The following is a 19716-nucleotide window of genomic DNA, read 5'->3' on the forward strand; positions in this document are numbered from 1 at the left end:
TCGCTGCGGCGGCGGCGGGGACGGCGCTCGCCGGGGACGGGAGGGGCGGGGCGGGATGGGATGGGATGGGATGGCCGCCCCGACCGAGCCCGGGCTGTGACCGGGGCCCGCGCGTGCGCCGCGGCGACAGCGGCGCGATGCTTTCCCACCGTGCCGCGGTGCTTCTCCGCAGCCCCGCCGCGCTCCTCCGCGTCCCGCCTTCCCCTCGCACCGCCCCTTCCGGGCGCCCCGGCGCTGCCATCCGCCGTGGGGCACCATGGCTGCGGCCGCCCGGCTGCGGCGGCGGCTGCTGCTGGAGGTGCCGTGGCGCTGGCGCTGCAGCCCCCGCCGCGGCGGTGCCGCCTGCCCCTCGGCGGGGCAGATCCGCGCCGCCTTCCTGCGCTTCTTCGAGGAGCGCCACGGCCACCGCCGCCTGCCCTCGGCCCCCGTGCGGCCCCGCGGCGACCCGCGCCTCCTCTTCGTCAACGCGGGCATGAACCAGGTGCTCTCCCCGCTCCCCTCCTCCGGCTCACCGGCGCTCCGCCTCTCAGGGTGCCCCTGCCACGGAGATGTCCGGCGTTGCTTTGGGCTGCCCGCGCTGCTGTCCTCCCGGGCGCCTCTCGTAGTGCTGTGGCAGTCTCCCTCGCTGGCCATAGTTAAGAATCATGTGAACACAATCCTGTGCCGTGTGTTCTAGAACGAACTTGTTTAAGCGGGGAGGTTGAACCAGATGATCCACCGTGGTCCCTTCCAGCCCGGCCCGTTCGGTGTATCAGGAGCCCCAGGCGCAGGTCCCTGCGCTGGGTGGCATCTGTCCCCAGCGGGTGTCTCTCTTTTCCAGTTCAAGCCCATTTTCCTGGGCACGGTGCACCCCCGGAGCGAGCTGGCCCAGCACCGGCGCGTGGTGAACAGCCAGAAGTGTGTGCGTGCAGGAGGGAAGCACAACGACCTGGAGGATGTGGGCCGAGATACTTACCATCACACCTTCTTCGAGATGCTGGGGAACTGGTCCTTTGGGGATTACTTTAAGGTGAGGTGATGGGAGTGAACCCTTTCTAGGGGAAAACATAGCCTGCCTTTCAGAGCTGTGCTGTAGTGCCATAGGACTGTGTGCAGAAGGTGTTTTGGTAAGATCCAGATTAATTCCTGGGAGCTCCGTGGCCTGGAACGGCGGTGGTCAGCTCATGGTCTCTGTCGCTGAATGTGTCCTGCAGACTCTCGAAGCACTCAGCCTGCCAAAGTTGTGACCAACATGTAAAAATCAAAGTTTTCTGTGAGAATGCCAGTGTTGACCACTTAATATAGTGAAAAGAGCTTACCAGTTCATTTGATACTTAGTACTAGAAAGTTTGAAAAGGGAAGAAGAGTAAAGGATGCTAGGATTTTTAGGTTGCAAATACATTTTTTCTTTGGAAAGAAAACAATCCATGTAACTCTGCCAGTTAGTACATAGATGCACACCATGCTGAAGGTCTCACAACATTATAGGAATGTCAGTTTTCCACTGGCAGCAGTGAGCTGTCTCACTCTCCTGACCTTCATCCTGCTCTTTGCAATACACCTGAAAATTAGAAAGGGAGAGAAGCAGCTGAAATTAACCTCTTTGTTGTTCGACTCCCATTCTAAAGACCCTTCCTGAATTACTGTGCTTCATTTATGTTCCCCACCTGCTCAGGAGGAGGCATGTAGCATGGCCTGGGAGCTCTTGACAGAGGTCTATGAGATCCCCAGAGATCGTCTCTACGTCACCTACTTTGGGGGTGACCCCTCGCTGGGGCTGAGCGCAGATGAGGAGTGCAGGGACGTGTGGCTCCGCCTGGGGTGAGTGTGTCACTGAAGAGGCTCTGAGCAGCAGGTGCTGACATCTCACTTTCCACAGTTTGCATTTGTTCTTTAGTTGGTCAGCTGTAGGGGCCAGAGAGTGTGTTTTCAACCCATTTTGTTTCTGGTTTCTTTGGGCTGTTAAAAGTCAGCTGGGCTCTGAGCTCACTGGTCTCTTGAACTTTTGGTTCATTCTCAGACAGTGTCGGTAAGGGTGGGTATGTGCCTAAAACTGGCTGGTCTGGATGAAGTATGTACAGGATCTCCAGTGCTTTGCTTCCTCTCCATCATGAGAGTATGTTCTCTGAAAGCAAGCAATGGCTGCTTCAGTGAGAGGGTGCAGCCATTGCAGAGAGCGCTGCTGTGCTTTGGGAGCTTGTTCCAGCTGGATGTAGGCTTTGAACCCAAGGCAGCCAGCTCTGTGCCACTGATGCTGTTCGGGTCTTGCCTCTGCCCCAAGAGCAGGGTGCTCCACAGACCCAGTGGACAGCCTGTCTTGGTCATCAGGGGCCAGGCTGTGTTTGCCTGTCATTCTGGGCTGAGACTGGGGTCCTGTATGGTTTGGCTCACTTAATCTCACTAAGGAGAGTAATTCTGTAAGAACAGAAGGAAGCAGAGAAGCAGAGGAATTCTGATGTGTTTGCTTTTTGAGTCTGTAGTAGGAAGAAAGGATTCCTTTCTTCCAGCTTTCTCTGTGATCTAGGCTGCTGTGTGGTTTGTGTGTATGCCTCAGCACTGCCATCTCTGTTATTTGCCTTTCCAGGGTTCCTGCCAGTCACGTGCTTCCTTTCTCATTGAAGGATAACTTCTGGGAGATGGGAGACACAGGCCCCTGTGGTCCTTGTACAGAGATCCACTATGACCACGTGGGTGGTGGCAGAAATGCTGCAGCACTGGTGAACCAGGGCAGCCCCGATGTAGTGGAGATCTGGAACTTGGTTTTCATGCAGTACAGCAGGTACCCAGCATGTCATCTGAACTCCAGAGCCTTTCCACCTAGCCTGACTCCAAAATCAGGTGTATATTCTCAGACTTACCACTGTTTTCCAGAAGGTGGCAATACCAGGAGCAGGAGAGAAGCTATGGAGATTTGTCCAGCATGGCTCTTGGTCCCCTTTGCTTAATTTCCCTGTCTTCTTCAACCCTCACTGTCTATTCTCCCTTAATGCTGCATTCCAGAGATCTCTTGAGGTCTGCAGCAGCCTGGAGGAGGAGGCCTTTTTCCTTACATTGCAGCCTATCCTGACTATGTGATGGTCAGATCCTGACAGGGCCAAGGCATGCTGCTGTCACTCTTGTGCCTGAGCTTCCTTATGCTGGGTCACCCACTGTTTCCATCCCCTCTCACTTCCCCCACTCTCTTTGATTCACCTGTTCCTTATTTTTGCCCATGAACTGATCCTTGCTTCTGTTTTGCCTTTTATTTTTCCTGCCTGGTTGTCAGAGAGGTGGAGGGGAATCTCCTTCCCTTGCCGCAGCGCCACGTGGATACTGGAATGGGTCTGGAAAGGCTGGTGACAGTGCTGCAGAACAAACGTTCCAACTATGACACAGATCTCTTCACTCCCATCTTGGATGCCATTCACAAGGTGATGGTGCTTCTGCTCAGAGTCACAGCTCAACAAAAGCTCCTTGAACACAGACTGCTTGCTGGGTACTGAGCAGTATCTTGAGACAGGAGGTTATGTCCTGCCAGGTCCAATGCAATGTTCTAGAAAAAAGAGAGAATTCCAGATTGGAAATCCGCTGGGATATCAGCACTGCTGATTCATTTTTCCTTCAAAGTGTCTTATGTTCCACAGTGCCAGGGCATTGACTGACCTGTGTTAGGTACAGAAATCTTGTCTGTAGTGCTGTGGAAGGATTTAATGAATACATCTTAGGTGCACGAGGTTCAGAGGTGGTTGAAAAACAGCAAAGCTGGCTGTCTCTTGCATTGAAACTTCTTCTGCAGCCATTACTGTCTGCTGACTTGTCTCTCTACTTTCCCTTTTAGGGCTGCAGGGCACCCAGATACCAAGGTTTGGTTGGGAATGCTGATGTTGGGCATGTGAACATGGCCTACCGCGTGGTGGCAGATCACGTGCGCACCCTGTGCGTGTGCATCACTGATGGCATCTACCCAGGCTTCTCTGGAGCAGAGTAAGGACATAAGGAAATGGCAGGGGGTGGAGGAAGTTAGATCTAGGAAGCAATATGAACAGCCAGGGAAGAGGTTCTGGTGTGGGCCCCAGATAGGGAGTGCATGGGCTTTTGGGGAGATGGGAAGATGAGAGCCAGGAAGGGGTGCCAGTCTGCAGACTTCCCCTTGGATGGGTGTAGAGTGTTGGGAGCAGCTGGCCTGTGCTGATGAATCAGACCAATGAGCTGGGGGATGCTGGATGTGGCAGCTGGGCAGGGATGCTCACAAGGCTGCCTGAGGAATCCTGCTCTGTTTTCAGACTGGTGCTGCGTCGGATGCTGCGCAGGGCTGTGCGCTTTTGCTCTGAAGTTCTGCAGGCTCCTCCTGGGCTCCTGGCCTCCCTGGTGCCTACTGTAGTGGAAGTGCTGGTGAGTAAAACTTGTCTTGGGGACAAAGGGTCATCACACATCCTATTCAACCCCATGTCCATTTTTTGCACGCTGTCAGGAGTCAGTCTTGGATGGGAAAGAACTCCAGGAAGGTGTACCTGATGCTATGCATTCCAGTATTAAAAACCCCTAGTCCCCATATCACTTGTGATGGGAGGGAGGGGGCCTAGTGTCACCAATGGTACAATCAGCACAAGCATGTGTAAATGTATGCAAGTAACCTCTGTAATGTTTGTGACATGCTTTGAGATCCCCTGAGGAAGATTCTGAGGATGTTATCACTAACTGAGGCTCACTTCCACAGGGAGATGCTTATCCAGAGCTGACAAGGAATGCCAACCAGGTGAGCAATGTGGAATCTCCTTGTCTCATTATTTTTGTGAGGCACTGCTCTCAAGCCCAGAAATCATCCCGCCCTTGGGATTTAGCTGGAGGAGCTTGCATAGCCTCCTCCGCAGCCACGTTCTCGTGGGTGGACTGAGATGTTCTGGGCACAAGTATCTGTGGCAGATTTCCATATGGTCCACTAGGTCCTTACCAGGGACGGCATGTGCTGTGTAAGGCGACTGTTGCTCTAAAAAAGCTACAGTAGCTTTTTTGGTTGAGTGCAAGTACAGCCTGTCCTCACCCGAGTACCCTTTGTCTAAAGTAGAGTGATGATTTAAGGCTAGTCCAGCTTGCTTCCACTGACAGCAACTTCTCTGGCTGTTCCAGACATACAGTTGTAATTGGGTCACAGATATGAATGCCCAATAGGGAACATTTGTCAGCCTAAAGCTTTCCCCATGTGGATGGTCAATATTTCTTTGACAGGAATGGTGACAGGAGACACAATGACTTTGGCACTGTTCAATAATGCATCAGAGCCATGTTGTGGTGGATACGTGCAGAACAAAAAGGCTGGTTGATATGCTTTGAGATGACTGAGCAGGGCTGAGCTGAGCTGGGGAACTCCCTGCAATGTGGGTAACCCTTCTGATCCTTGGGCAGATCAAGGATATCATCAATGAGAACGAGGCCGCATTTCTGTCCTCCCTGGAGCGTGGGAGGCGCATCATCGAGCGCACGGTGCAGCAGATGGAGCCCTCCACAAATTTCCCAGGTGAGTGTCCCTCCTCTGACAAGCTGCACTTAGAGACAGTTTGCTCCAGGTCCTCACAAGCATTGCAGTCAAAACTGGTGGATGTTTGCCTCCCCTACATTTTCTGTGACACTCTAGCCCCAGACAGAGGAGCAGATGTTCCTTTCTTCAGATTGCAGTTGATTTCTAGTACTTTGTCCTCACAACAAACTAGGTACCAGGCAAGTTAGAAACATTCCCTTGCTGTTTTACTGACTGATCAATGAAGTCATTGTAAGACACAGCTGAGAGGAGTAGCACAGGACCCAACCAGTGCAGCTGCCTGTGTGGATGTGCTGCACTGAATTTTAGCAGGAAGGAGGGGGCTGTGGAGCATTATTAATACTCAGTCGCATGCAAGAGCTCCAAGGCTTCTCTTCCCCATTAACTGTGCAGTTGCACACAATACAGGTGGATCCAGTTACCAAAGCACACACTAGATTGGTCCCATCCAGACAAATCTTGAGATGCCTTTGCTTTCTGTGTTCTCACAGAGTTCTTGACCTTCTTTTTGTCTTACAGCTGAAGTAGCCTGGTCTCTCTATGGGAGTTTAGGATTCCCTCTGGATCTGATTGACTTGATGCTTGAAGAGAAGGGAATCAGTTTGGATTCAGCTGCTTTTAATGAACTTGTTCTGGAAGATGCAAAGGTAAGAGGGAGACCTGCCTTGTCATAATAATTTAAAGCCTTACCTGTCTCCTGTGAACGTGGAAGCAGGATCCCTTTCACTGCTGAGGCTCTTCAGAGCACCACAGGGCTACATGCCTTCTCCCTGAAGGGGAAGTGAATCTGAAATAGCAGTGTCATCACAATCCCCTTGTTTCTGAATGTGGAGCTGAAGCATTGGTTGGTGATTTTTCTTCAGGTATTTTATGATGCTGGAGTGAAGGTTATGAAATATTTATATAGGTTAGGACAGTCCTCTGTTAGTCATGTAGTCTAACTTCTCACACAAAGTAGAACCAGCTTAGACAGCTGAAGCAGCAAATTATTTATGAAGAGTTTACAAAATCTCCATGATCTCTGTAGTGCTGAAATACTTGCACTGCCCACCCACCACCACCACTTCCTAGTGCAGTAATTGGCTTGAGGCCTTGCTCTCCTGAGCTTTAATGGCCTTCACAGCCACACAGCAGGCTGTGCCAGCAGGGATGTGTTAGCAGTTGGTATGGCCTGGCTCAAGGCTAGCGCAGAGTGGTATTCTGTGCTTGTGAGGCTTGAAGGGATGGGCTTAGTTAGCAGTAGCCTACATCAGCCTGGACCTGAACAAGCCATGGAGGTGGAAGAAGCCATGCCTACCCTTCCAGCTCCAGTGAGCTGTTTGCTTGCCCCCAGGGATCTCCCACCTAACTGTGCCTTTGCTCTGCTGCAGCGGAAGGCTGGTGGCCCCCAGGCAGGACAGCCAGGGAGCACCAACACCCACCTGGATGTGCACTCGCTGGCTCGGCTGCAGGGCAGCAGGGTGCCTGCCACGGATGACTCTCCCAAGTACGCCTACGCCCTGGGGCAGCACGGGCACTACGGTGAGTGCCTGGCCCCCTGCACAGCAAGCTCTGCTGGAGTCCCTCACGTGGCTGCTTTTGCTGCCTGACCCCATGCATGCACAACGTGTTCTTTGTGCTCCAAACCTTGCTGCCACATCTGTTCCCTACCCCTGTACCTCATCCCAAACTGGGTGCTTTTCTTAGCGCTGTTGGCACGTCCCTAGGAAGGCTGTGGGCTGAGCTCTGGCATGGCACCACTGGGTGCAGTGGTGAAACAGGGACTGTTGATTTCTTCTAGAGATAAGTCTGTCTCCAGTAATTAGGCTCCTGGGTGTATGCTCGGGAGAAAGAAGGATGGTTACCCAAGGGTTTTGGTGGCTGTGTGGAACTGTGCCCTTGCTGTTTCCCTGGCAGGCCGCTAGGTGCCAGCGCAGGCTTTTGTCACCAAGGGTAACTGAGGCTGCTGATGCTCCAGGGAAAGCATCAAGATAAGCCACAGGGAGCAAGAGGTGGGGTGGCTGTCACAGACAATTAGAGAAGGCTGTGTACAGCCAACTCCCTGTTTCCCAGTGTGCTGGTGGCGGCCCACACTAAGCAGAAAGGGAGGCAATTCAAGCTATATATACTACAGCAAGAGCACAACAGAGGAAAAAAGCCTAGCGGTGACATTGGCTCAAATCCCCAAACTAGAGCTGTCCCACCTTCTCAGCTTCTGAATCATGGAATAATTTGGGTTGGAGGGGATCTCTGGATCTCCAGTTTCTTGTTAAAAGTAACATCAGTATCACAGTTGGATCACATTGCTCAGAGCTTTGTCCATTTAAGTTTTCAGTATCTTCAGGGACAAAAATCTCACAGCCTATCCAAAAATCTCACAGCCTATCCATTCCCTGTTCTTTATCACTCTTAGTGTGTAAAGGTTTTTTTCTTTACATACAGCCAGAATTTCCTGTACTTTAGATGTAGTCTCCCAAATGCTAAATAGGGATGAATAACCTCTTTCTTTGACTGCTGGCTAGTTTGTGTTCATACAGCTCAGCAGGCAGGCAGCCTTCCTTGCTGCAAGGGCACCCTGCTGGCTTGTGTTCAGCTTGCTCCTGAGAACCTGAGATTTCTGTCAGTTTGTTTCTGTAGACTGCTCAGATGCCTTCAAAAACAGTCCAGTTCTTCAATGTATCAGCCAGTCCCTGCCTATTAAGTGGGATATGGGTACATCCCATTTTGTCATGGATAGTCATTAATGAAGATGTTAAGTGGTGGTGTCCCTTAAATCAGCCACCAAGTAGTTCTGCCAGGAGCTGAATATCAGTCAAACACTGAACTACTGAGCAATTCTCGCTGGCGCCCTGTGCCCAGCCAGTTGCACACCCACCTCATGGTCCACTTGTCCATAGTGCCCGAATCTGGGTTCAAGGAGCCTACAGGAAAGCATGTTAGAAGTTTGCTGCACCCAGGAATTTTACATCCCTGCTGTCCCCTGTCCACACCATCTTCATCAGAGTCAGTCAGGTTTGCCAAGCTTGCAGTGCAGCAAGATGCAGATGTGTCTGTGTTACATTTTCTTCTGCCAAGCTCATGTGGAGCTGGATTGGGTATCCCTACCTGCTTAGCTGCTACTCTGTCATTAAGAGAGTGAGGGGTGACTTAGTTCCAGTCCTTTGTCCCTTCTGCCAGTAGCTGTTCCTCTCCTACCAAGGCAAAGTGCCAGCTTTCAGTGTAGCCCAAGTGTTGGCAGGGTTGGCATGGGGAAGTGATCCCTCCTTTCCTGTTGCAGTCTGACAGGCTGTGTGCACTAACTGCTGCTCTCTTCTTCCCCCTGACAGAGTTCAGCCCGTGCCAGGCCACTGTGCTGATGCTGTACAGAGATCAGTGTCTCCAGGAGGAGGTTGGGGCAGGGCAGCGCTGTGGTGTCATCTTGGACAGGACTAACTTCTATGCACAGCAGGGAGGGCAGGACTCTGACCAAGGCTACATGATACGTTTAGGACAGCAGGTAAGGCCCTTTGCTGCCTAACCCAAGGCTGCCATGGGTTCTGAGGCCAGGCAGGATTCTCCAAGTGATGGCTTGTTCTGCTGTGTTAATTTGCAAGCTGCTGACTCTTGACAGTTTCCTTGGCATAGCATCAGAGTTGGTGGGGTAAGGCAGAATCAGCAGTAACTTCACAAGGGCATTCTTGCTGCTGTGGTTGTCTCTCACAGCCCTTTGCAATTTCATCTTGCTGAGGAAGACCAAAGTCTCTACCTTCTCAGGTCTTCCTTCAGTGTGCTGTGTTCTTGCCAGCTGGGGTTGTAATGCTGAGAGAAGGCAAACATTGATCAGAGAGTCTGTGAACTGAGTAACTTCTCTCTGGTCAGTCCTGGACAGCTGCAAGTGCTGCCCAACCTGAGACCCAGTGCAAAAACTCTTCTTCTTCCCAAGAGCATCAGGGAGGACCTCCACTTCTGCAGCATGTTCCTTCAGCCTTGCCAAAGGAAGAGCTTTGACCCTGTCCTGGGAAGTTACACAGAGTGCAGCGTTTTCTCCTTTCCCCATTTCCTGGTCTTGATAATCACCCCTGGGCCTTTTTAGCCTTGCAGAGGGTTACAGTACCTTGCTCAGCACTTCTCCCCAAGCTATAGTGGTGGTCCAGTTTTGTTGCCATCCCAGTGAGGCAGAAATGGTGCCTTGGATGCCAGAGACACGCCTTGGGAGATGCTGTTAATTTTCTCATGGATGAGCATAGTTGTTAAGAAAATTTGTCAGCCTGCATGGTATTACTGTCCCTCCACTGCAAGCTGGCAGCCTCAGCATACTGTGTATTGAGTGGCTGGGTACAGGTGAGGTCTGGGACATCTTGGTTATGTTTGCAGTAAGCTTCTCTCTGCTTTTCCCACCCCATCCCTGTCTTTAAGGGATCAGTGGGAATTGTGTTTCCCAGTAGGGTCAAGCAGGTACATAGCACATATATTTGTATCTTCCCTATGTCCTAACTCATTTTTCTTCTCTTTGCTCAGGATGTACTCTTCCCTGTAGAGTCAGTTCATCTCTGTGGTGGCTACGTGATCCATGAGGTCACTGCTGTGGAGACCCTGCGTGCTGGCGACCAAGTGCAGCTCTTTGTGGATGAGGTGATGACTGAGTGCTCTTAACCTTTTCCTTGTGATGCCCTGAGAACCCAGGCACAGCAGATCTTTGTCCCTTGTATTCTTGAGACTGTTGTTCATCATAGTGTGCAGTGGGAAGGAGATATCACAGCTGACTGTAATCCTTGTGAGCCATTGTGTCGGCAACGGAGAGAGACGGGGAGACTGACTGGGTGATCAGAGTCCAATTTTATTGTGGGATACAAACACTTATATACTATTTCAGGGAGACTAGTAATGTGTACTACAATGATTAGGTTAAAGTCACATACACAAACTTGTGCATACAACATCATCTCTTGCTTGCAGAGTTTAATGGGATTTTCTTTTTCTGGTAAACCTGTTTGATTTAATCTTCTTGCAATCTAGGTCTAATTTTCAAAGTTCTGTTTGCTTTTGCAAAGGTATCCTGTTATCAAATCTCTCATATTAACCAGGTCCAAAGTCCATAATTTGTCTTGTGTCGCCCAACATTCCAACACCATTGGTTTGTCCAAAAGTATCCAGCTTACCCTTTACTGTTTTACAAAGACGATCCCCGGAGAAAGGAGTTAGATCTGCCCTGTCACATGACTCATCTGACAGCTGTACTACCTGTTGGTTTTCCTCCATCTTCTCCTGTCCCGATAGGAGGGGATAGGAGGCATTTCCTTCGTGCCATGCCCCACTCCCCTGAGCTGAGGAGAGCCAGCAGTCCCTCTAATGGTGCTGTGTGCTTGCAGGCACGGCGCCTGGCCTGCATGACGAACCACACTGCCACCCACCTGCTGAACTTTGCGCTCCGGCGCGTGCTGGGGGACAGCACCGAGCAGCGGGGCTCCCACGTGACACCAGAGCGGCTGCGCTTCGACTTCGACACCAAGGTGACTCTGAAATCCAGTCCCCTGTTCTCAGCACTACCAGCATTCCAGTGCAGCTCTTCTCTCCAGGATCTGTCCCCTCTCCCCATAATCACTCCTTTGGACACAAGTCACACTTTATCTGAGCAGTGAAGCTTGGTCCTCTGGACTTGACTGCCCATTGGCATTGACTTGACCCTGAGCAGGGCTTGCTGAGGGGATGAATGGGGGTCAGAAGGGAAAGGACTTAGCAAGGCCAGTGGCCATGGGACTGACACAAAATAGTGTAAAGGAGTCTTTGAGAGATGGTGCTTGGCTGTGGCACATATCTGATGTTTGTACTGGACATTCAGGTGAGAGTATTTGTGAAGCTTTAGGTGAGGCTGAGTGCTGGCTCTGGTAACCTGTCACTCACTCTAGTATCTCTTTTGAAGACTTTGGCTGAGGCTCTTGCATCAAAAAATCCTTATCTCTCATGGGAGGAGAAGGTGGGAGGGCCATGATGTTCACAGTTCCCTTTTACAAGCAGAGAAGATGAGATGCAGGGGAAGAGTGGTGTGCCCAAGCTGAGTCATCTCGTGGCTGTGTCCCAGATCTCCCTCCTGTACCTCTCAGGAGGCTTCTCCTGAGTGTGGCTGATTTGCTTCCTCAGGGCCATGTGACTGTGGAGCAGCTGCAGCAAGTGGAGCAAGTGGTTCAGGACCTGATCCAGAAAAATGAGGTGGTGCATATGGCTGAAGTGCCCCTCACACTGGCAAGAAGAGTTGAGGGACTCCGTGCAGTGGATGAGGTATGACAGGATGGCAGCACACATCTTCATGAGCCTTCTCCTTCAGCAGGAATCATCTGGGACACGAGATGTTGACACATCTCTCTGCAAGGGAATTGTCTCCCAAAACTCAGATGGGAAAACAGGACAGAGATGAGGTCTCAAGACACTGTTGTTAAACATGGAGACTGGTGATGCACAGGCTTGCTGTTTATGCCTGTGGACCAAAAGCCTGTTGTGTCACCAATTATTTTTTTCCCACTGGTGGCTGGTTGTGGGGGAGAAGTAGTGCCACCCCTGACTCAGGGGCTCCTCTAGAATAGGGGAAAATGAGGCAGACACCTGAAGCCATGTAGTTAGTCTGTAAGTGCCCCTGCACAACCATGTTGTTAGCTGCTGATCCCTGTCTCCTCTGTCAGGGCTATCCAGATCCAGTGAGGATAGTGTCCCTGGGGGTCCCTGTGGAGAATGTGCTGACCTGTGACTCCAAGGCTGCAATGCAGACCTCTGTGGAGCTCTGCTGTGGGACGTAAGTGACTTTTGCTTGCAGCCAGAAGGCATGTGTGTGGGCACTGGTGGCTGAGGTAGAAACATCACTACAAGCTCACATCCCTGTCCCTGTGAAACTAAGTTTCCTCACTGGAAAAATATTGTGAGGACAGGATGGGCTATTTACAAAGCTTTGGAAGTTCCAGGGTGAGCAAACTGTAACAAAATGTGCAGCACTTTTCATTACTTCATAGTCTGAAACCAACCTGGAAGCCACAGAGCACCAGCAGAGGATGGGAAAGGTGTGTGTGACTTGTCACACCAGGGTTATGGTGCTTTGTCTTTGAGGTTAGAAAAGGGCTGGGTGCCAGGCTGGAGACTCCAATTCAGCTGTGAGAACTTGAGACTGCTCTGATTATTTTAACTAATTATCTTCACCCTCTTCTGCTTTTAGCAGTAATGAGAGTAGAAGAAAAATTAATCTATCTTAAGACAGTGCTGACACCAATAAAAAAAAAAAAAAAAAGAAGGAACAAACTGGCCTTAGAGCAGATAGAGCTGAAAATGAGCAATTTTTTACCCATGAGATCTTCTTGGGAGTAGTGGGACAAGAAAGCACATGGGAGATGATCATGATCAATTCTTATGTAGATGTCTGGAATGATTGTTTGTGGTAACAGAACCCAAGACACTGTAGTTTTCATACCCAGCATTGAATAAACAAGAAGGAAAAGGGAGGTTGTCAGTGTCCTCAGACTGCACAACTATCCTTTGTCTGGAGTCTGCTGGCCAGGCAGTGAGCTGGCCTGACAAGAGAGGGGTGGGGTAGAGGAGTTGAGTAGAGGAGAAAAACACCAATTCATCTCACTGCTGAAGGAGAGGAAAGGAGGACAGAAATTGGCTGCACCATTTGGCTGGAGCCTGCTGGGCAGGGAGCACAGAGGTTCCTCTGGAGTAGCCTCAACTCTGCTGTCTCTTGCCTGACAAGGTTCCATCCGGATTTTAGGGATGGAAAAGGATTCAAGGTACTGGGATTAGGATTAGGAAAGGACTGCTGGACTTCAGAGTTTTTGAAAAAGAAAGCAGGGTTCCTGATTTCTGTTTGCAAAGAGCAACTTGCTTTCTTTCCTATTCTCTGCTGACGTTCTAGGCACCTTCTCCAGACAGGCGCTGTGGAAGACCTGGCCATCATCAGCGAGCGCCAGCTTGTCAAAGGCATTAGCCGTGTCATTGCAGTGACAGGGGGACGAGCCAAAGAGGTGAGAAAGAGGGAAATGATATTTCTGCCGCGTCAAGGCACTGCCAGAACGACCAGCCTTTGTAGGTTCCTCATAGACAATTAGCTCCCCACTGCTTTGGTTGGAGCCTCCCTGCTGTGCCACATCTGGCTTCCTGCTTCAGCCTTGGACTCAGCTCTGCTGCTGTACCTCACTGTTCACCTCCTTTCCCTCCCATCCTAGTTCTCTGTCTCCTTGACCTTCATTTCTCCCTTCAGACTCCCCTTTCCAAGATAAAAACTTGCACAAAATATCAGGAAGTCTCTGGTCTATAAATTTCAATCCTCCAGTAGGTATTTTAAGGTATAATTCTTGGTGCATTGATTTTGCCTCCTGCCTATCACAGCTGGATTTGCACTTTATGATTACAGGGTTTTGGCCTCATTCTTACAGCCCTTTTGCTTCCTGTCTTTAGTCCTTCTCCTGCTAAACTGTGATTCTGGTCTGGCTGGTTCTGCATAAAAAGTGAACAAGATACTATTGTGTTTGTGAGATCACTCTGTCCTTTGAGTATTTGGAAGTGTCAGGTGCCCCATAAGCCTTCCCTTTTCCTTTAAGGCTGCTATCAGAGGAGAGTGACTCATAGTCACTGGAATTGGAAGGACTAAAGGCAAAGCCCACCCCTTCAAATCTGTTACTTTTTGGCTGGCCATCCCCTGTGCATCTGTGTCCCAGAGAGGCTTTTCTTCATGCAGAAGAACAAAAAGCTGCAGGGCACATCTGCATGTTTGCTGGAAGTGCTGACCTGGAGAGCCCCTGAGAGGAGCTCTGTGCAAGTGTTAATGAGACAAGGGAGACTGCAGAGAGATTTACTTGGAACAAGGGTTGTGTATCCTAGCTAGGCAGAGCGGTCCTCTGCTCTCCTTCCCTTAAGTCTTGCAGGACCATCCTGGGCACAGAGATCTGGCAGGGAGGAAATGCTCCAAAACATAAGGATTGGCACTGGTGAAAAAAACTTGTAATAATTTTTTTTTAAATTATTTATAGTAGCATTGTTGGTGAAAAACAATAAGAAATATATCAGGATATGTAAACTCAGGAAATATGTTTCAATGGCTGATGAGGTTTCTTTTAGTGTTGGTGTTTTTTCTCTTGTTTCTTCAGTCAGCAGTTTCAAGATTGCATTTGCTAATGGAAAAAGATTTCTAAGATGCTCCACAGAGCTCCCCAGTTTTTCCTCAATGAAATCCTGATGATTTTGGTGCAAATTTTTGAGGAAACATGAATTTTGACCATAAATATCACCTAAAGCTCAACAGCTTGGTCTGCCTGAGTGTGACCATCTAGTGTTGGTTGCAAATCTAGAGAGGAATGTTGTATTTCAGAGTCTTGCAGGAGCAGTCATTCCTAAACCATCTGTAGGTGTCTTCTGACTGGATTCTGAGCAGCACTTCAGTGTTCATGACCCTGCTGTCTCCCTGCTTTCTCCATCCCTGTGGACTGTTTCTGCTGCTGCATTTGAAGCATGCATTCCTTCCATCTCTGCAGGCCCGGGAAGTAGGCCAGTGCTTGGCTATGGAAGTGGACTCTGTCTCCCTGCGGATGAAGCAGAGGATCACCTCTATTCCTGAGATGCAGAACCTCTCCAAGGAAGTGGGCCACTTGACCAAAGTAAGGGTTACACAGCATGGGCACATGAGACACAGCACTCTTTCCCCATCAGGTTCACATCTTACCGTGCTCAGTAGCAAGGGCAAGTTGCTACCTGCTGTTGCCTCTTTGGTCACAAGGATTTTTGCCAGTGTCCAGGTGGCTGTGTTGCGGATGGGCAGCTGAAAAGAGAAAGCTGCTCAGCACTGTGACTGGCTGCCCTGGTTAAAGCAGGGTCTGGGGAGACGCCATGCTCCAGCCTGACCTCCCAGAGAACTGGCAGTGTATGTCTAGGGGTACAGTTTAATGTTCTTACAGAGCAAATTGTCTTGCAGGTGGTGGCCAGCACTGCAATTCCCCAGTGGCAAAGAAAAGAACTGCAGACCATCCTGAAAGCACTACAGCGAACAGCCAACACAGCTGTCAAGAAACTGGAGCTGCAGCAGGTACTGAGGCAGCAGCACACTGACTTGCAGCCAGCTGATGGCACACAGCAGTGGACATGATGTCTCTGTCACACTTCAGAGCCACTAGTCACTGGGGTTTCAGAAGGCAGAAGAAAGCCTATACAATCACTCATGGTGCAACACAGACCCTGTGTTGGGTTGGTTTCACTGGCTGTTGTTTATGGGGCCCTTGGTTAAAATGCAGAGAATGACTGGGTGGCCTTTTAGCACCTGCAGAATTTCCATGTCTCCCTGTGAGAACAGAGAGCTCCATACCAGCACTTTTGGCCATCCCCAATAGGCATTGGGCCTCACCTCCTTGTTTATACATGGAGAAAATGAGATGGTCTTCACAGAGGGCTTAACAAAGTCACACAGTCAGTGACAAGACAGAGTCTTTCCTCCAGCTACATGGATTTTGCTGTGCTTCCCACATGTGTTTGTGTTCTGCCAATTTACATTAAAAGCAGATTAGAAATACTTACTGCTAATTTAGAGATCTCAGGAAGAATTGTCCCTTTCTTAAAGTAGGAGCATCTTGCCACAGAAGCCTTCCTGAGACATGTGACACTGTATAGGTTCTAGGAGAGAGTCTGGGGACTGAATGAGTCACTTGCTATTCCACTTTTGCAGGGGTTCATCTCTGCTTGCATTTGGGAAGGAGGGCTGTACAGAGATTTCAGGCTGCTAGTCTGACTTTGACTTCTGCTATCAAACATCTCCTGATTGTCCTACAGAGCAGTGCTTGCATTCCCTTTGTGTATATATTACATGGATATATCCCCATGCAGCCCACCCTGTGCCACCTGTAGCCCTTCAAAGTGCTGTGTTTTTCTCCCTCCAGGCTGAGAAGGTGGCACAAATCTTGCTAGCAAAATACTGCGACCAGCCTGTCATCATTGATACTATCCCAGCTGATTCCCTCTCTGTGAGTAATCCACAGTCTTTGTTTGCCCAGCTGTACCTCAGGTGCTGCAAACAGCAAGAGGGAGTTGCTGGGCACATTTTCTGCTGGATGCTGGTCTTCTTTGCTGTTGCCTGATCTCTGCTCTCCCTGCCTTCCCCAGATCCTAATGAAAGTAGTGAACCAGCTGTGTGACAAGTCTCCTGGCACCTCAGTCTTGCTGCTCAGCCCTCAGGCTTCGGGTGAGGTGTTCTGTGCCTGTCAGGTGTCCAAGGTGAGCAGAACCCTGATAGAGACAAGGGGAACCTGCCTGCCAAGGGGGGCTGCACCCACTGCTCAGCTGGTCCTGCTGGAGGCTTTTCCTGGGGTTTTGCCCAGTGTTGGTGGTTAATCACACAGGGGCAGGACCTGAGATGCCTGTACTGGGACCAGATGTGCTTTCAGTCTCTGCTGGGCACAGATATCCCTGGATCCTCCAGGCAGTGTTTGCCCAGGGGCAAGACACAGCATTAACATGTAAGCTCAGCCTTTGTGGTCCTCAGGATCAGGACTGCCTCAGGCTGGGTGAGGAGAGGATGCTGTTACCTTTCTTTATTTATAGACTGCAGGCTGCCCCACAGTACAAATAACTTGCCTGTGTCTCTTCCCCAGAGCTGCCTCCCTGGGTTCTCTGCTGCTGACTGGGCTGTGGCTGTCTGTACTCAGATGGAAGGGAGGGCAGGAGGCTCTCCCATCGTGGCTAAGGGCAGTGGAAATGCCAAAGGCATGCAGGGAGCCCTGACCACTGCACTGGAGTTCGCTCAGAGCAAACTGTGATGCTTTGGTGCCAGCACAGCTGTATGCACCCAGCTGGACACTTGATGCCAAGCATATACTGTGCCCATCTGAAAGGACTGGCAGCTGAACATTGCTGCAACCTCTGCCTTGGAGCACTGGACTTCTGCCCATCCAGGATCAGCAGAGACCCCACTGACAGAATGGTGCTGCCTGTTCTCAGCACGAGCCTTTGGGGATGGAGCCTTGGAAAGCACCAGTCGCAACAGCAGATCCTGCTTCTCATGGAACAGTGCAAATCTTGCCACAAGACCAGCACAGAGATTTTGTGAGAACATGGGGAGTTGGCACTGTTATCTTAAAGCCATTAAAAGGCAGAGAGTATCCAATCACCTGATGTTTCTTGTAGCTGCACCTTTTTTTTTCCTGCTCTGGCAGAGGGGTTCGTTCTGCCCCTGCAGCTCCAGAAGTCAGCACGTACTCTTGTCTAAGGAGTTCCTTCCTACTGCAGAACTCAGGACACCCCTCTGATTAAAAATGCTACTCTAATTTAGAAATTAGAGAAATCCCACCTTGCTTGTGGGCTCAGGCTTGTTAGGCTTTGTAATGGGCAGAGCTGAAGCCAGTCCTCAGCACTGAGGGAACAAAATTGTCCCCCTCTCCACCTCTTTGCTTTGGATGAATGTTCTTATCTCTGTTTCTTCCTGCCACTCCCTTGCAAGTCCTTCCTTCTGGCTTCTTACTGGCTCATACCTAAAAACCAGCACTGATGTAATGAGTTGTGAATGGAAACCGTTGCTGTGTTGCAGCATGGAGGTCTCTGCAGCAGGACTGTGCCCTGCTTTGTCTTGAGGCAAGCACATCTCATAAACTGGTTCTTTTTCACAAGCAGTGATGGACCCAGCAAATTCAATTCATAAAGACATTTCAGACTTCAGTGTTAAGAGCTCCTAGCCAAAGCATCATTACTTTAGGTACAGTATTGACCAAAATAGGGATCATAAATGGTAGCTGAGCCAAAAGTGCAACAGGATAGTGATACAAGGCAGGTTTTCATCCTGTGAGCAGCAAGAGCAGCCTGACACAAATGAATTTCACCAGCAGGTAGGGTTGCCTGTCACTGTGAAGGGAGGTGGAGGACCAGTAGCTGCTTTTGGGGTGGGAGGGAGGAGGTGTAGAAGCACAGTGATGCTGATGGACAGGTAGCAGGAAATGGCTGTCACATAGATACAGATTACTGAAGAGGATGTGCTGGGGCATGGCTGTGTCCAAATGAGAGGCTTCCCACTTAACTGTCTGCCTGAGGGAGGGGGAATAGCTGCTGTGAGCAGAGCCTCATTTCCCTTCTCTTCAGTGAACAGCTTATCTTAGGGGGAAAAGAGATGTGGACTTTGGGGGGCATCATTAGCAGACAGGGGGCTTTCTTCCATATACCAGTGGTTGTCCAGCCAAAAATCTCATATGTGGTCCCTGTGGCTTAATGTGGCTCCTCCTCATCTTTCCAGCAGCTGATTTTGCATTGGAGAGTGCCAGATATAAAGGTGAGGACTCAGAGGCAGAAGGAATGGGGAGCCTTTAGAGGCTGGTGGTGCTCCCAGCTGTCCTCCCCTTCTCCCCCAGATCACTGACAGCTACAGCAAGAGTGCAGACCTCAAGCCTTTGGTTCAGTGAACACTGCTTCCAGCCAGGAAGCTTAAAGCAGGGCTTATTGCAAAGGGATTTGTGAGCCAAGGTCTTGGGCATCTGCCCCTGCTGCCAAGAGTTCAGCCATCAGAGGGGTGCTCAGGTCCCTGTCTTTGATCACTGTCAGTAGGGCAGGTTGCTGCTCATCCCAGACCCTGCCTGCATTCACTGTAGCAGAGCTGCTTGGTGCCTTCTCAAAATTCTTTCCATTTCTGGATGCAGGGGTGCTACTGGTGCTCCTAACATCCCTGCATCTGGGCAGTGGGGAGAGCTGGAACACCTAGCTGGAACACCAAGTGCTTCAGGGCCCTTGTGACAGGCTGGTAGAGTGCTGGAGAGGGTATGTGGAGTCCCAGAGGATGGTTCATGCCATCAGCTGAAAGCAGCATCAGTGCCTGGTGTTGGCACAATTCCTGTGTTTCTCTTGGGCCCCAGCAGCACCAGGTGGGGATGGCAAGGGGTGTTCTGTGTCACTGGGAAAGCTTTCCCAGAGTGTTCTTGTGATACTTTATTAATAGCTGCTACAGGAGATGATGTCTCCTCTCGGTGTTGGAGAGTAGGTGTGAGGAGGAGGAAAGGAATGCTGGCTTGAGCTGCTCCTGCATGATGCTCCAAAACAGAGCCTGAGCTTGCCAGCAGCAGCCTTATGGAATTAACCTGCTTTGGCTTGATTGTTAGCTTAAAAGTCACTGACCTCATAGACTTTTGCCCAGCCCCTTACAGGGCAGAGCTCTGGCTGCTGCCCTTCCAGGTAATGCCTTTACTGAGCCCCTGACACCACTCCCATGGGAGATGAAGGGCTGCTGCCAGAGGCACCACAGAGCAGTGGCTCTTGGAGCTGTTGGA

At 50.5% G+C, this 19716-nt stretch overlaps 1 protein-coding gene across 1 annotated transcript; it reads left to right on the plus strand.

Annotated features, from left to right (window-relative positions):
* Positions 1–256: 256 nt before the first annotated feature.
* On the plus strand, positions 257–18112 carry AARS2 (alanyl-tRNA synthetase 2, mitochondrial). The gene is made up of 22 exons (XM_054279453.1): positions 257–481; positions 821–1009; positions 1655–1800; positions 2564–2758; positions 3245–3389; positions 3797–3942; positions 4242–4350; positions 4676–4714; positions 5362–5473; positions 6014–6141; positions 6865–7015; positions 8800–8969; positions 9971–10084; positions 10822–10962; positions 11591–11728; positions 12127–12236; positions 13347–13455; positions 14962–15084; positions 15399–15509; positions 16354–16437; positions 16577–16687; positions 17065–18112. The coding sequence occupies exons 1-22, from the start codon at positions 257–259 to the stop codon at positions 17227–17229; spliced, it is 2961 nt and encodes a 986-aa protein (XP_054135428.1). The 3' UTR covers positions 17230–18112.
* Positions 18113–19716: the final 1604 nt, after the last annotated feature.

This window comes from Melozone crissalis, unplaced genomic scaffold (assembly GCF_028551555.1).
Source record: "Melozone crissalis strain CALT ecotype California unplaced genomic scaffold, PUWL_Pcris_2 ptg000027l_1, whole genome shotgun sequence".
Lineage (NCBI taxonomy): Eukaryota > Metazoa > Chordata > Aves > Passeriformes > Passerellidae > Melozone > Melozone crissalis.